Here is a 17,603-nt window from a genome sequence, read left to right as displayed (position 1 = left end):
CCCTCCTCCAGGCAAGAAGCCAGGATAGGAAAAGTGGCAGAAATATTTTGTGTTGCATCTTTATACTTTTTGAACACAGAATTACACTGGAACTCTAGAGAAACAAACACACCCAGAGCCAAGAAGTTGTGCGTAAGCAATGGTTTGCTTAGTCTCTCTCCTTCTATGCTTTCTACCCTGCATGTGTGAAAAAGGGGTAAATTGGGCCACAAGCCAACAGGTCATTTCCAGAACCGACCAGACAGTAGTCAGTGGAGGACCTGCAGTTTCCAACCATGTTCTCTTGCTCCAGCACAACCTACATCTTTCTCCCCTCATACAGACAGGAAAAAAGAAGAAGGTTTTATCATAGCTTTTTCTACATAAATAGAAAAAAGAAGCAGTTTAATAAGCTGAACATCTATTCCAACCCAGCCTTGAGACAGGGCTTCAGCAAGGTCATATGCTGATGCTGGACAGCCAAATCCAACAGACAAAAGCATCCCCATGATGCTCTGTGTGCAGAACGGCAGTTGAGAAAGGAACTGTTTTGCCCCTGCTCAGACCTCCCAGACATTTCAGTTCATTTTCTTGCGCTTCCGTTGGCTCCCTGATGACTTCTGCACAGGCAAGGGGAGAGAGAGAGTGCCCAGCTTGTGGTTCTGATCATTCTCAAGTCCCAGCAGCCCCTTTGCCTTGGAGACCTTCAACCGCATGGCCCTTGCAATGTCCATCATCCTGGAAAATAGAGAAACACTGTCTCAGTGGGGCACAAAAGTCTTCTGTACCATGACACTGCACAAAATATCAACAGCCTTTTGCCTCAGGGGAGAAGCCAGGAGGCACCAGCAAGCAGGATGTGTTCTCTGCATCTCAAGGATACCATGGAGACAGAAGCTGGAAGGTATTCAAAGACTACAAGCTACAGCCTTCCTGAGGAGGCTAGAATGCTACCAAGCTGTGCACCACCACCTTGGACAGCAGTCCAAACCCATGCTGCCTTATTCAATGGCCAGCTGACTTGAGAAAAAAATAAATGCTGCTCTCCACTTCCCTATGAAGAGAACAGGCATTATTTGTATCTAGCTGCTGCTTCCCAGTGTACTCATCTCCCATGTGTGGTATGATGAATGGAACCTAGTACAGCAAGAACATCTCCTCTTAGCCACCAGAATTCAGCGTCCTTAGCTCTAAGAAGAGGGGCTTGGCTGAGATGTGTAGTGTGAAGAGCTTGAGCAACAAGATGCAACCCAGAACACACCTGGAAGCTTGTCAAACAGAGAGAACAAAGTGCATCTGAAGGGAAGCTAGCAGGGAAGGGGGTGTTCTGGCCTCAGCTGGTGTCCTGAGAACACACAAGTCCCAGAATCCTCCCAGATGACTTTATTATCTTTGAAATACAAACAGATTCAGTTGGGACAGGTTCTTCAGTGGCTCAGGGCTATGTGTCTCTCCAGTTTTTCCAACAGGTCCCAGCCTCCTCCACCCTTTTCTCAACAGCATCCTATGCCCTGTGTTCCCAGCTCCAGTACAGCAGCTAAGAACAAAAACCGGGAGTCAACTGTGAAAACCAACATGGATTCCTTAAAAAGCTTAAAAAGAAAAAATAGATGGAAACCAACAGCAAACACTGCTGTTAAACCCACTACTATCCATCAAAGAATAAAGAGCATAACTGGAGGCAAAATCAGAAGTAATTGCATCAAGGCTGACTAGGGAGCTTGCAAAACCAAGAGGTGACTAAAGGCTGTGATAACTTCCTGTTATCACCAGACCTTAACATTACATCCCTCAGCCAGAAACCCTAGGATAGTCCACAACATTTTTCAGTTGCAGTGAAGTGTTTGTGTGCCTCCACAGTTCCTACCCAGCCACACGACCACTAAGCAATCCTGTTAAGAAAGACCAACATGACTGAGTAAGGAAGCACATGTCCTTGGCACCACTATTGCCCACAAAACAGGACAGGGTGGGAGAGAGATACTAATGAGCATGGCTGAACAGTCACTAATGGGCCACATGTCCCCTTCCCAGACAGTGTTAACAAGCTGCCTGCTGAGCTGCTGTCTGCTTGCTGGGAAGTCTCCCAGCAAGCACAGTGGACTGGTTGAGCAGTTCCAATCAATTCCTGATTTATTCTGCAGAGGCCGGAGACACAGTACACCACAAACTGCAGTGGAAGAACTCCCAGAGCCAGAGGAGCTGGCAGCAGGCTCCGGCTGACACCTGCTGGGAAAAGCAGGTCTTGCAGCTAACAGCAGATGCAAGACATGTCTTTTTCCATAGAAAATTAGTCTAGGGAGCAAGTGCCCCCAAAACCTAACACAGCAGGGTTGTTTGCCCTGAAGCTTATTCTGCAAGCTGTTTTCTAACCATTCACCTTATTTCAAATACTATGGCCAGTAGTTCTGCCTACAACCTCTCCCCATTGTGCTTTGCTGAAAAGTCCACAAGTTCATCAGTATTTCAGAAACAAGGGGCACAGAGGACAGGAAGGTGAAGATGTGATTTGTCAGGCAAGAAACAGAGCTGGGTGGCCGTGGATAAGTCTTGTCATGGAATCTGCACCGGCTGGCCATTTCAGTGCTGCCTGCCTCTGTTTCCTTCCCTGCAGAATAGCTGAAGAGCCTCTTGATGCATCTGATGCAACTGTTTGCAGCAAGTGCCCTTTCAAAGCCTGAGATGTATAACCACCCTCCTTTATGAGCACCAGGGCTTCAAAATAAAGGCTGAACACACTCATAAAAGACAGAGCCCAATTACAACAAAAGGGACTCGCTAGCAGGTATTGCGGTACTACCCAGGTACCAGAGAGGCTCCAGAGCTCTTTCCTCAGGGGCTCTTCGTAGGAGGATCACAGCATCTCTCAGCAAGTGTGAACAAGCACGGTGACTCACCTGCTTTCTTGAAGCTTCATGTCATTCTGCAGGACGGTGAGGTCTGTTTGGAAGTTGTTAATGTGCAGAGCCAATGCAATGACGTATGCTATGATTTTAGCCTTCATTGATGCAGAGATTAAATTCTGGACACTAGCAAGAGGGAGAACATGAGATGTGGAGTGTCAGTGAACCCCAAACACAATCCCCATGAGGTGCAGACAGAACTGGAGCCCCTGTTAGACATGACTGACTTTTCCTAGACAACAAAGAAGAGCTCAAAGCAATGCAGACCTCTGATCACAGGGGCCTAACAGACTTCTTTGCCCTCCTCACATGCCCCCGTTTCTGTTCAGAAGTGCAGGCCCCTCAGGCTGTTTATCATTATGCAGCCTTGACAAAACTACCAGCTAATGACACTTCAGTCTCTTTGGCACACTAGTCCCTTGCTGGAGGAAAGCAAAGGGAAGCTGTTTTGAGGGCATTCAGTGTAACTACTAACAGCACCTCAAAAATACAATCCCCACAAAGCAGATCCCTGGCTGGCAATCCTCTGGGAGCATTTGACTGCTTGTCACTGGTTTGAGCGTTCAGACAAAAGCTGGCCCATTTGGACTCAAATTCTCTGCTCCCGTCAGATTAACAGCAGCAGTGCAGCTGTGCAATAGCTGAGCATCAGCATTATGTCCCTTCTAGGCAGAGAGGCTGTTAGCTCCCCGAGTGTGGGGAAGGCACTGCGGCAAAAAGTGAGGATACTATTAACTTTTGCCTGTATTTTGGTGCTTCCACTCAACAGGATTACTGAAAATGTTTATCCAGATTTGTAACTGCTTAGTTCTAAGTGGCATCCATCTGAAGGCTGGAGCCAAGGGCCACCTGGTCAAAGGCAGCCTCCAACAGCTGCTGAAGGCCCTCCCTGCAGTGAGACCCCACTCAGCACCACACAAGTGGCTCTGACACTGCTGGAAAGGAGGACCTTGCAGGAGCTTCCCAGCCTCTCCTCCCATCATGGGGTGCTGGCTTCTCCTGGCTGACCTCCGTGACAGGACCAGACCCTACCTTACTATACCAAACTTTGTCACTGCTGGCGGGGTAACGCCTAGGCAAAGCTTAGGGAGAACTCTTTGGCTTGTATCCATATGGGTGCAATGGTGTGGGTCTCAGCGCAGGCAAGTTAACCGGTGCAAATCTTTACACAGTTTTATCTGTGCAGGTTTCAATGGAGAATCCAAAGAAGTAAAGTAATGCTTAGGTTCATGTAAAAGCACCCCTGTTATGCTAATTAAACTATGTGAGTGTAAAAAAGCACCCTTATTTAGCCACGGCATTACCTCTCCTGACCAGCCCTGGGATGGTGGAAGAGCTGACGCATCCATCTGTCAGCTGCCTTGGTTCACAGTGAAAATGTATGTGTGGATAGCTGCCTGTTTAGCTGCACAGTTGAGAATCAGCTGCAAAGCAAGCACCCATTCTGCCATCCTGCACCCAGAAATGGTCAGGCAGATGGTTGGGCACCCCATTCGGCCACGCTAGCTAAATTCACAGGTGCAGGCTTGCTTTTGCACACATGACCCTTCTTTTCCCAGTCACATTTCAGACCTGCACTGCCTAAAATGGACTATCACCAGCCATGACCCAATGTTCTACAGGGCTGGGGTGTGAAGCAAGAGAAGCTACTGCTATCTTCCATTCTGGTAGGATGTTTCCTGATCATGTGCCCATGGCCCTTCAAGCTGAACTCTGCCGTACCTCTGCCTCAAGAACATCAAAACAAACATAGTTCCTTACCTGCCATTGTTGTACGTCAATGAAGTGAAATTCTTCATGAGTTTCCTGGAAATAATGTGTGGGCATTCAGGACCCATTGGATCTAGGATATAAAGGGGTTTTGCAGTGGAATAAGAAACACACACTCTTTCTCGTACTGCCCACCTCCAGCCATCATAATAGCACATTTATTACCATGACTTATCACCTCTTCCCAGGAACATAAGAGACCCTAAAAGGAACCTAGGCGTTTGATTTCTAGGTCTCATCATTTTTCAGGTCAAAGAGAGGCTCCTAACACCTTTTATTTTCTTTACAAATGGGATCTCCCACTTCAATACTGCACCATCCAAAATGTGTGCGTGTGTGCCTACACATGTATTTCTTTTAATAGATTCCTGCCTTTTAATAGATGGTCCTGTCACAAAATATTAAAACTGAAACCACACTAACAAATTCCTACTAGCACCAAGACCAGTCATTTCTACATCCTTCTTGACCAAGTCCTACGGGGCGACTCCTGCGTCTCCAGCAATGCAGGAGGATATTTACAGCCACGCTTGCCATTTGCTCCTCCATCACCGCGCTGCCATTGAAAATGCTAACAATGACATTTTCAGCACTGACAAGGAGACTCAGATACACAAGGTCTATGGAAGATGGCAAGTCTTGAAAACCTCAGCCAAAATATTTTGTGCAGTGCTTTTGAGAACAGCAGTTCCTGTCACTTTAAAAGCAAGATCCTGAATACAATGGAAGTATGATCACTGTGATTCAGACATTGAGCTAATAAGTAAAGGATGATGAAGACATTCTCAAAAGCACAAAAAGAGATATAAAGGATGTATTGTGTACTGTATGCCTCTTGCACCTGGAATATGGAGGCCGGACAAGGGAGAGAGCCAATAGTTCCAGCTTCTTGGCTTAGGACTAAGGTATGTAAAACATGTTTATAAGTACAGAACTATTGATAAACTAGAAAGAATCTCAAAATTTCCAATCCAAGCTACCCTGTCTCCTACCAAGAGGATCTCATGGTACCATCCTGATGCACCGCAGTTACAAAGAGACCAAAAAGTATTAAGACATACATCTCCCAGCTGACACAGATCTAACAACCCTCAACAACATGGAGATCCTCAACCTCACCATGAAACAGGCTGAAAGCAACTGCTGCAGCTAGCTGTTTGATCACATAGCTCATTCTGGGCAGCTGTACTGCTTTCTACTGCAGTAATTACAAATCAAGACCCAGCAGGTAGCTTAAAAGTGGAGGAGCTGAAAACTCTTACGCTTCTTCTTGATCACTTTCAGTTGGCTGAACTTAATAAGGGTGTCCAGGAACCACAGGCATCGGGCTTTGTGATCCCTCCTCTTCTCATCAGCAGGCAGGAACTTCAGCTCCTCTAAAACAAAGGAGCAATGGCTGAAGGAGAGAGAGGGGGAGGATGAGCCTCAAAGAACCAAGAACCAGTTTACATCATCAGGAGGACAGGACACACCTGTAACTGCAATGCTCAGCTATTTGAGAAGAGTTCCCTGGACACCTATAAAGCATAGCCCAGGAGGCTGCTTTGTGAGCACACTTTCCTGTCAATGCCCACCATGTTCAGCCAGCCCCCTTCAGTGTGCAGCTAGTAAGAAGGTCCCCGCACTGCAGACACTGCAGGCTCTCTATGTGGCACACAGACACACTTCTACTTTGGCAAAGGCAGACAGGAAGCACAGGGAGTGAGGTGTGGTTTGTGCTTTTCCTGCTCACTTCAGCCCCTCAGCACAATGGCTTAACAGCTCTAAGCGTATGTCAACGTCAGCTTGCCAAGCCACAGCAACCTCCACAGCAAGTCAGTACTTGGCTGGGACAGTGCCCAGCCATGGGCATATCATGCTCAGCACAGTTCTGTGGTCCATCTTCTAGGCACTTGCCTTCAGACCCCACTTTGGATTTCTCCACTCTTTTCCTCTGCCATCAGCTCCCCAAAGGGCAGCCATGCTGCTGTGCACGTGACGCCCTCACCTGTATATAACTATACCCCACATTCCCTAAGGTAGGTGTTGCTCAGCCATACTTGTTTCAAACGTCCTCCCTCTGCACCAAAAAGATCAGCCTAGGTACAGTGGAGCTGGCAGCAGTAGTCACCCTGCACCGCAGAAAAACTACAGTTTCACAGGGCCCCACCTCAACTATTACAAGGGCGTTTGCAGCAGCATTACCTTTTATCTTCCATTTTCTTGGTGATTTCTTCCGGAGTGATGTTAACAAAGACTGCTGCTGGAACCTGCAATGCTTCATACTCTGCTGGGGACAGAACTAGAAGGATTTTAAAGAAAAGAACAAGCGTGCCTTTGCTCTCCCTTCTGGTCTGAACAGCCTGCAGTGCGCTAAGTTCTATCCACCCTTGCTTTAGGAGGTGTGGGGCAGGGAAGGAGGGAAGGAAATTATAAATGGGCAGGTCATAACGACAAGAGTTGGAAGCTGGCCAATAACAAAGGTCTCTAAAAGGACTGTGACTTGTAACAAGTCACTTCTCCTGCATGGCTGACCTAATTACCATTCCGAGTCAAACTGCTGCCAACAGAGAGGCACAGCATCCTGCTCTCTGTAGGAAAGAGGCAGAATATGGGACTTGCAGGTCCAAAAATCTCAACACAGCATGTCCCTGCTCTCAGCTTTTGGCTCTTGAGGGGTGAAGGCTAGGCTCATTCACACACCTCGCAGCACTCACTCTCACATGCCAGACCACTGACATCGAGGCTTACAGGTGTGGGAAACCACTCTGCCACAGAAAAAGATACTGTCCTCAAACTTGTAAACATCTTCTGGTTTGTCAGCATCTTCATTACATGGTGGGAGGAAGATGGAGATGTTCTGTACATCATCTTGGGCCACATCCTGGGTCAAAGCTTCAGAGGGAAGCAAGAAAGAAGAGAGTATTTGGACCATGCAAACAAAACCACAGAGAACATGACCACAACCCAAATCCTTCCTTTAAACACAAGTCTACTCAATGGTGCTTCTTGGGTAAACACCAGTTTAATCACAGCTGGAGTTTTAAAGATTTAACTCCAGTTCAGTTTATCTCACTCGGGACAGTAGTAAGGAAAAGGCTCCAGCTCTTCCCTATTTTGTTTTGTTACTGCCACATGTAGGTGCTGACTGTACAGAAAGCGTTCCAGTAGGCACAGAAAGTCCAAGAGCTTTTGATACGCCTGCTATGTATTTAGCATGCTGGGTTTTAGATTGGTGTCATCTCTTCTACCAAGACCTTTCTGCTTCCTAAGATTTAGAAAAGCCACTCCAGACTAGAGACAAATCCAGGAAAGAAGTGCACCAAGACAAAGTGGTTGCTGCTGCTGCACCGCTTGCCTGCAGGGCGGGCAGAATATGGGTTTGGCACCCTGGGTTCCACTGGACATGCACTTGGCCCAAAGCAGCTCTGAGAGCACAGTCAACATCTAACCTGGAACAGAAGGGATGAAAGCTGACAGGTTCTATAGTCAACAGACATCTCTCCCATTCATAGCCAATGAAACTCAGAATCCCAAAAGTGCTGGTGGAAAGGAGCTCTGGAGGTCTCCTGTCCAACATCCTGCTTGGAATAGGACTGTCTACAGCACTATATCAGAACAGCCCTGGCTTTGTCGTGCCAAAGCTTGGAAACCCCCAAGGACAGTGACCCCACAACGCTCTGTGACCTGTCCCAGGCCTGCACCACCCTCCAAGGCAAGAAGCGTCCCCTAGTCTCCCGCCTGGACCTCCCGGTGCCCAGGGACCACCGCAAGTTGTGCTGTTGACTCTTGCTGGCACTGCTGAGAAGGTTTGGCTCTGACGGCCCTTCAGGTAGCTGTGGGCTACTGTTAGATCCTCCTTGGCTTCCTCTTTGCCAGACTAACCAAGCCCAGCTCCATCTTCCTCTCCTTGTCAGTTGTGTGCTCCAGGCCCCTGCCCGTTCTTGTTGCCCTGCCATGACTCATCTCTCATTTCTCCACCTCCTTCCTGATCAGGGCAGGGGCGCAGGGGGGTGGCACAGGCTGGACAACATAATAAAGATGCAGCCTCACCAGCACTCAGTAGCGGGGTTATCAACTCTCCTTGAAACATCACCTCAGTGTGATGCTTTGGAGAGTGAACATTCCCTGCAGTAGTGACAGCAACTAAGGCCACAGCAGACTCCTCTTTGCTGCAGGCCCCTCCATAGCAGAAGCCTAAGTCCATCAGCCTGGCTCACAACAGCTCTGGGGATGACACTTGATGGGGCTGTGACTTGGTTTAGGGCATGGACCATTTTCCATAGACATGACACTGCAAAGCCAGGGTACAGTTCACCTCAACGAATATTCATCTTCTCAGTCCAGACCAGGTGAATGTACTGCCTTTATCCCAGTAAACTGATGTCCAGGGACTCCTAGAAGAGTTCCCAGTAATGGGCAGGGACAGACACTGATGCCACAGGGACCTACCTGCATTCAGGCAACTCCCACACTAAGTCTAGCAGGATAAGAAGGAAGCAGTCCCTTTTCCACCAGAAAGATCTGTGAGTTCCTCCACACGTGCCCTTCTCAGCTGTTAGACCAGCTGCTTTCTTGGTCACTCAAGGAAAACCCCTTTCTTCCTCCTACCATACTTGGCAAGGAACAGACAGAAAAAGGCACTTCTGATTGCCTTCATTAAACCCTGAGACAGTATTCTTACCTGTTACTCCCTTTGCATTTATAATGTTTGTTGCTGCTTTTGTCACAGCTGTATTCAGAATATCATTGCCCACTGCATTCATTCGCCGAGAGTTCAGAGCTCGCTTCTGCTTGCTGGTACCAAAGGCCTCAATGCACAAATCCATCTGTGCAAGAGAGATGCAAATGAAAACACACTGCAAGACACTTTGCACCTAAGAGGAAAACTCAGCTAACCACCACTTGTTCCACATTCACATTCTTTAAGAAAACTTCAAACATTTCACTGGGCACAACCCAACCATGCAACAAGCACTGATCTGCAAGGGGGCAGGAAGTAACTGGGATTGTAATCAAGCCTAACATAATTATGAAAATACTGCCAAGTTAGGCACTAATAATGCACTGTCTCATAGACCTCCAAGGCACAGAGAGAGTGCTGAACCTGCAGAGGTTTACCCTGCAGTAAACCAAACATCAGTCTCAGACAAGTATCATCTGCCAGTGTTAGCTGGATAATCCCAGTAGAATACGATATGGGGTTTCAACTTTACCTTCTCCCTGTAGGATTTATTCTGATAATCCTTCGTGTCATCAGGTATTAAGTTATCTATAAAAGAATGAAAGTTAGTGTGCTTGGCTTGCAGCAGCCGGGACAGGACAGGTATTCAGTACCCCTTTAGCTCTAATCCATTACTGAAAGACTTGGCACATCACTTCAAGATCTCCTCCATAGGACTTTGTCAATTAAAGAACACACTGAATACAAGAGTACATACCTCGAACAAAAAATGAAAGGCAGGCCTATTTTTGCTATAAAGCCTACAAGCGTAACACATGGATTGCAGCAATACCCAGGCCCTGCTGTGCAGGGAAAAAATAAGCTCCCAAAAGACCGAATTGTTTGCATCATCCTCCTGGATTCATTAACAAAAAGCAGTTCTGCTGAAGAAAAGCTGTTTTGTTTTTTAGTGATCTAGCCCCTTGACCTGACAATTTCTAGGCTTCCCTCAGCAGAGCAAACCTAGACAAGGCTGCACTTATTCTGAACAGTGACAACTTTCTTACTGACTCCAGCACTTCCACTCTCCCACTCGCTACACTCTCTGATCAACTTCAACCCTAAATTTCACCTTGCTTCCTTCTCCCTCTGTTTTTCACATCACCCAGTGCCTTAAAAGGAGAGTGCAATGTATCCTCCTTCCTCCATGTTGAGGAAGTAAGACAGAAATGAGGATGAAAGAGCAGCCAGGGAGACAACAGAGAGCACTGCTGTCAGCAACCAGGCAGTCAATAGCTGAATGCATACACAGGTCTAGCATGCTGTGACTCTGGTGCTGGGGTTAAAGACAGTATCCTCCTACCTGACAGCAAGGGCTGCATGTTGAATATTTCAGCATTATAGACTTCCATTTGCCCAGAGTCCTTGTCTAACACACCAACAAAATACCTGGGGAGAACAGGGGCAAGTGATTAGTGAGAGACAGTCCAGTGGAAGTGATGTTTTAAAATACATGGTGCAGAGCCATGTGTAGTCCCCACCCCCTGCAATTCTTCTGCCTTGCAAATGCAAGTTTTCCAAGCACATTCAGAATGTCACAATAAAACAAGTTACCTCCAAGGCATGCACATATATATGTACACACACATACACACACGTGTGTGTGTATGTATATATATAAAAATACAAAGACTTGTTGCTCCAAGTAAATGTAGAAGTCTTAAGACAACTAAATTAGCTCCAAAATGCAGAGATGAAGTCTAGGTGCTGGAGTCCTAGCTGCTATTCTCTTTTGTCTTTTTTGATGTGTCAGGGCCCTTGGTTTCTCAGTGCTTCTGTGTTTTTAAAACATGGGTTCCCTGTGGCCAGTTCTCTGCTTAGTACAAGTCACTTTAAATTCTCACAGCTTCTCAAAAACATGACTTTGCTGTCTCTAAAATAGGATAATTTCTCTTGGGTAAATTCCTTTTCATCCCACAGTTCAGAGGGGCAAGCCCAAATGGTTTGTGCTGCTCCTCACCATGTCTCATGACCCACCAGGAACAGGTAGTATGTCACCCTTGGCTGAAGTTGATCAGGGTATCAACTGCACCAGTTTCTTATGCACCCAAAAGAGCTCATTCCATGTGATCCCTTCCAACTGGTGCCTGAACTTGGCTCTGCTCCAAAAACACATCTTCCTAAAACTCAGGACACACCTTCTGAAGACAAAACCCACTTGCACAACAGGCTGCCTGTTGCTGTGGGAGCAATACTATGCAGCTGCTCTCAGAGGAGCTGCCTGAGTACAGTGGGAATCACAGCACCTCACTGGCCAGAAAGGATTTCTGGGCAGTTCCTGCTGTCCCAGGAAGCCCAGAGGTTTGGCGGACTCATTGACTTTCCACTCAGGATAAATCGGGCTGTTTGCTCAGAGGTGTTTTCTGCTCCCTGTTATACCCACATTAGCAGTTGTGAGTGCAGTTCTAGGCTGACAGCTGCCAAGAGCTATGGGAATGTATCCACTGGAGGAAATCCTCATGCACGCAGCTGAAGCTGATGTGGGAGGAAAGGGACAGAAGGATGGGGTGGGAAAGCTTGAAAGAAAAGCAAGAAATGACTTAATTGATTCTTGCCTGCATCTCTGGAGATCCTGAGCCATGTGTACACCTAATGCAAAACTAATACTTGAAGCTGAACATGTATCAGCAGTTATCTTGCCTTGTTAGTTTCCATAGCTCAGGATCTCCAGAGGTGCAGGCAAGAACCACTTAAGCCACTAAAACCATCTTTTAATCAGTGTTCAGAGATAAGAGTGCTAAATCTGCCTAGAAATAATACTGCATTGATACCTGTATCATACATATTCATTAAACTAATTTTACCTCTCCAAACTCAAGAAGAAAAAGCCCTCAGTGCCTTTTTTCAGCTACAGCATCTTAAACTGAAGACTGTCATATATGAAAGTCCAGCTCTCCTGGTTTCACTTCTCAGAGAGAGGAACAAAGATTAGCATTAGCATGTTTTGGTGGACTATAGGCAGAGGTGAAACCAGTTCCTTTTACAGAATTACAGAGCTGAGAGTTTCAGTTGGAAGGGACCTACAGCTATCATCTAGTCCAACTGCCTGACCAATTCAGGGCTGACGCAAAGTTAAAGCATATTATTAAGGGCATTGTCCAAATGCCTCTTAAACGCTGACGAGCATGGGGCAACAACCACCTCTCTAGGAAGCCCGTTCCAGTGTTTGACCACCTTCTCCGTAAAGAAATGCTTCCTAATGTCAAGTCTTTTTCATATCATAGGACCACCAGGGCACTAACATCTGAAGGCACCTCCTCTTCCTAACAGTTTTACACAACTCTGCTTTTCACTCCCTCACCCTACCTGTACTTTAACTAGTCAGACACCATCAGGTCAGTGCAGTCCAACTAGAGAAGGGATGAGCCATGTGAGCAAACTGCACGGGGCAACTGGAGCGGATCTACGGAGCAGAGCACTTGGTACCAAGAGCCTGACACACACATTACATGCATTTCAGTGTTGCGTAGGCTAGTAGGGGAAGCAATATGCACCAAAGGAGAAAAGAAATACCTCTGGGTATAACAAGGCAAGATTATTTCACATTGGCTCTCCACCCATTTGGCGGTTCTTCTATCAGAGAACGAGAAAGATCTCACATACAGAATACTACTTAGGAGGCCAGTGGGATCTGCCACAATGCCACAAATGTCACATTCTTAACCAGGACATGTAAAGGCTGGTGATTTCACCAACACTTACTTCTACAGTGTGTGGCACAGACAGCTTATTAGTTCACACAGCAGCATCGTGCTGTGGCCCTGAAGTTAAATTGTGATTAATGACCGAGGGGCTTCTGGGGCAGCAGCAGATGACCTTAGTGATTTTGTCATCTTTATTTCTTCGTTTCTTAATAACAAAGCTGTTATTCCTAGGTTTCAGCTAAATGAAATCATCTCCTCGTGCTTTCCTTCACAAGACCTTTTCAAATAAACTCTATTTGTATGTAATGTCACAACTTCCAAAGGGACATAACATGTACAAACAGTGCAGCTGGAGGTGCTAGAGTCTCCTGTCAAAATCCTCTTGATTCAAATCATGGCCTCCGTGGGAACTTCTGAGACAGCTTTAAGAAAGGCTACCAGGAACTTTGTGTCTGAGCAAGTCCTCTGCTTTCACCTCCATGTCCCTGCCCTCATTTTGCCAGCAAGCCATACCTGCATAGGGAGCTACATTTCATAACTCCGCTGCTGAAGTTATTCCCCACATACGAAAGCCTGTCAGTTTCTGAGACCTGAAAAACAAAGAAAAATTAATTGAATACAGGGCTGTGAATAACCTTCTCTGCATCCACTTTATTTTCCCTAGTGCCACAAAGCTCTACATTCCCAGGCATCGGACACTAGTCACGTGTAGGCAAACTTCACTTTGCCCATTTTGGGTACATTTTGCATAAGGTCAAAATTTTTAAAAGACAGACAACATTTCTTGAACCTGAAACTACCCATGACATGTAATTCTACCTCAGCCTTCACTGGGCCAGAAGGTGAGGAACCATTTTAAAGAAATCATGGGACTCATAATTTAAATTTAGAGTTTATCAGTGTAGCAAACTTGGGTGTCACCACAGTTACAATGCCTCACTAAGTTGACCACTGTAGTTTAATCCAGAAGCAACAGTCTGTGAAAGAAACTGGGTTTACTCACGAAGCCACTAGTGAAGAGAGACCAGGCCTCTGCCAGCCAATTTAGGATACTATTTCCAATGCCTTCCGGTCCTTAACACAGTTGCTCTAAGCTTCTCTAAGCTTCCAGCCAGGACAAACCTTACAGATTTCAGGCTGGGCCAAAGGCACATGTTGGGCAGAGCCACCACTGCAACTAAGGAGAACTCAGTTTAAAATGTAATTTTTAATGATCATTTTAAATGATCATCTCCAGTACTGCCAAATGACTGCAATTCACTGACTAAAAAAAAAGATCTAGCACTGTCAAGAATGGCTGTACTGGGTTTACGTGGCAAGGTTTTGGTAGCGGGTTGGGGGGGGCTACAGGGAGAGAAGCTGCTAGAAGCTTCCCCCATGTCCAACAGAGCCAATGCCAGCTGGCTCCAAGATAGACCTGCTGCTGGCCAAGGCCATCAGCAATGGGGGAGGCGCCTTCCTGATGACATATTTAAGAAGGGAAAAAACACTGCTGCAGAACAGAAACTGCAGCCAGAGAGAGGAGTGAGAACATGTAAGAGAAACAACCCTGCGGACCCCAAGGTCAGTGAAGAAGGAGGGGGAGGAGGTGCTCCAGGCAGCACAGCAGAGATTCCCCTGCAGCCCGTGGGGAAGACCATGGTGAGGCAGGCTGTCCCCCTGCAGCCCAGGGAGGTCCACGGTGGAGCAGATCTCCACCTGCAGTCCGGGGAGGACCCCACGCTGGAGCAGGGGGATGTACCCAAAGGAGGCTGTGACCCTGTGGGAAGTCTGTGCTGGAGCAGGCTCCTGGCAGGACCTGTGGCCCTGTGAAGAGAGGAGCCCAGACTGGAGCAGGTTTGCTGGTGGGACCTGTGACCCCGCAGGGGACCCACGCTGGAGCAGTCTGTGCCTGAAGGACTGCATGCCATGGAAGGGACCCATGGTGGAGCAGTGCATGAAGAACTGCAGCCCGTGGGAAGGACCCACATTGGAGAATTTTGTGGAGGACTGTCTCCCGTGGGAGGGATCCCATGCTGAAGCAGGGGAAGAGTGAGGAGACCTCCCCCTGAGGAGGAAGGAGCAGCAGAGACAACGTGCGATGAACTGACCACAACCCCCATTTCCCCATGCCCCTGTACCGCTGAGGGGGTAGGAGGTAGAAAATTCAGGAGTAAAGCTGTGCCCGGGAAGAAGGAAGGGGTGGGGGGGGAAGTATTTTAAGATTTGATTTTACTTCTCATTACTCTACTCTGGTTTGATTGGCAATAAATTAATTTTCCCCAAGTTAAGTCTCTTTTGCCCGTGATGGTAATTACTGAGTGACTTCTCCCTGTCCTTATCTTGACCCACGAGTCTTTCATTATATTTTCTCTCCCCTGTCCAGCTGAGGAGGAGGAGTGATAGACCAGCTTTGCTGGGCACCTGGCAGCCAGCCAGGGTCAACTCACCACAATGGCTCAACCACCTAAACGTATTTTGAAATGTTTGTGTTTCTACTATACTGCAGTATATTTCCCCTGAGGATTTTGGCTGAAAAGTCATTTATTCCTTGAGTGAATCATGCATGTAAGCAGCTGTAAAACTTAACAATAGCAGCAGAAAGCACCTTCAGACTTTAATCTTGGTTCTCTCTTCACTGAAAGAAACAGATATCTCCTTATAATGTAATTTAATGACAACAACAACAACAAAAACTTTGGTAAAGAATTCACTGTCTTCACTGCATAAAAATAACACAACAGATTTTGTGATCAAATGGACCTGACTAGTTGTTAAGTAACAGCTTTTATCTTTAAAACATTATTTCCCTTTAGGTTATTAAAATAAATCACGAACACACGTGCACAGACACAGACACACAGCTTCAGTAAATCAACCTTTGCCTGAGAATACACAATCATGTATTAATCACAATTTTTCAAACAAGCACGTATTCAGTTCTGATGGAAAAGTTACTCTCACACGTCACTCTCAATATCATTATCAAAATGTCCCATATTGCATTACTCTGGTTCCTTTCTGTTCCAACAGTCAACCTGCAATGCCAAGCCTGACAGGGCACGGTCTGATCCTGACATGCTCCAGAGAAACCACCGTGCCTGGACACCCGGTGGGGCTGTAGGACCTGCCCCCATTTCTCCAGGCTCCAAGGACACGACGTGGGTCCCCACAGAAGTGCGGGCAGCCGCGGTGGGGAGCCCAGCTTGCCAGCAACAGAGGTTTTACAGGGTAAGGGAATGGCTCTCCTCTGCCCACCCCTGTGCAGGGCTTCCCTGAATGATATAAGGGGTTCCCTGAATGATAAGGGCTTCCCCGTTCTCCCAACCCCCATCATGTCCACCTCTGTTGTGGCAGCAGCCCACCTAAGAACTAGACCTTCCTCTGAAATCCCAAAGATTTTGTGAAATTGGAAAACGGTTCCTCTCTCTCACACAGACTGGGGCTAAACTCTGATTATTTTTTAAAACATTTGCTACAAAGCAAAGCTCCATGCAGATTTTCTGAGCCTTGCTCACTACACAGTAACGAGAGCAGCTGGAGCTGGGTAGCAGGCTGGAATTTGGAGGGGAACAGCTGTCTCCCTGAAACGGGACCAGACGGGCTATATGTCTGACCGAAGTTTCTAGTTCCTACTTGCAGAAACTGCCATGACGGCAGCCTTAAGAGCAAAAAACGGTGAAAGGGTCACCTTCGCTACCCGCTGAGGTGTGAATTACCCGCGTGTCCTCGGCAGGGCCCGGCCGCAGCTCTCGCCCCCATCACCGACGGGCCCCGGGGCCCCGTTCTGGGCAGCTGCCCAGGCTGCAGCTCAGTGATCCCCGTTAAGCGGCGATCCATGGGGCAGATGGCGGTGGGTGGACGGTGTCAGTGCCTCACCCACCGCCACGGCCCCGTTCCGAGCAGGCGAAGCTCCAGACTCCCATGGCCCCTTTCCGCACCGGAGCCGCCGAGGCTCCCAAACCCACGAGGACGGACTGCAGGTGACCACGGGAGAGCGATCCACGGGTGAACCCTTACCAGGATCCTCCGGTGCTTCTTCCGGGGATGGGCCGTATCCTTGCTTCTGTAGACGGTGAACCGCATGGAGTCGGACCGCAGCAGCCTACCGTTGGAGAACTGCACTGCAAGGCGGCGGAGAAAAGGCCGTGAGACCGAGCCGTGAGACCGGGCCGCGACCCTCGCTCCCGGCCCCCACGCCCCAGCCCAGCCCGGCCCGTCCCTGTCCCCCATCTCACCCAGCACCGCCGGCTGCTCGGCCTCGGGGTTCCCGCGGTAGCACCAAGCGGCGGCGGCCATGGCGCAGGACAGCGAGGGACGGGGACGGTGGGACGGCCCTCCCGGGGCGGGCCGGGAAACCCTGCACCCTCCGCCCGCCTCACCGACGGGTTCTAAACGAGGCCCCGGCTCTCGGGCGGCGGCGGCGGCAACACTCGGGGCGGGAGAGCGGTTCACTGCCGCCACCGGGCCCGCTCCGCTGCAGCCGCCATACCCGGACGCGCGGCCTGGCCTGGCCTGGCCTGGCCTGGCCAGCGGAGGGCGCCCCTCCGCCCCCCCCGGGGGAAAGCGGGACCCGCCCAATCACGGCTGTGCTTATTGCCGAGTGGTGGGGTTGGGAGGGTGGGG

The 17,603-nt window shown here is 48.3% G+C and overlaps 1 protein-coding gene across 2 annotated transcripts; it reads right to left on the bottom strand.

Moving 5' to 3' along the window:
• Positions 1-367: 367 nt before the first annotated feature.
• POLR1E (RNA polymerase I subunit E) lies at positions 368-17,510 on the bottom strand. Of its 2 annotated transcripts, none has more exons than XM_069775965.1 (12): positions 17,216-17,510; positions 16,998-17,101; positions 13,512-13,588; positions 10,658-10,743; positions 9,848-9,903; positions 9,316-9,460; positions 7,419-7,526; positions 6,837-6,933; positions 5,915-6,048; positions 4,644-4,725; positions 2,877-3,008; positions 368-717 (listed from the first exon to the last, which is right to left on the bottom strand). In XM_069775965.1, the coding sequence occupies exons 1-12, from the start codon at positions 17,274-17,276 to the stop codon at positions 558-560; spliced, it is 1,242 nt and encodes a 413-aa protein (XP_069632066.1). In that variant the 5' UTR covers positions 17,277-17,510; the 3' UTR covers positions 368-557. The 2 variants fall into 2 exon arrangements, with proteins under 2 accessions (XP_069632066.1, XP_069632067.1); XM_069775966.1 differs by having other exon boundaries at positions 16,998-17,096.
• Between the last annotated feature and the right edge of the window lie 93 nt (positions 17,511-17,603).

This window comes from Haliaeetus albicilla, chromosome Z, assembly GCF_947461875.1.
Source record: "Haliaeetus albicilla chromosome Z, bHalAlb1.1, whole genome shotgun sequence".
Taxonomy (NCBI): domain Eukaryota; kingdom Metazoa; phylum Chordata; class Aves; order Accipitriformes; family Accipitridae; genus Haliaeetus; species Haliaeetus albicilla.
This window is presented reverse-complemented; position numbering and strand designations above follow the sequence as displayed.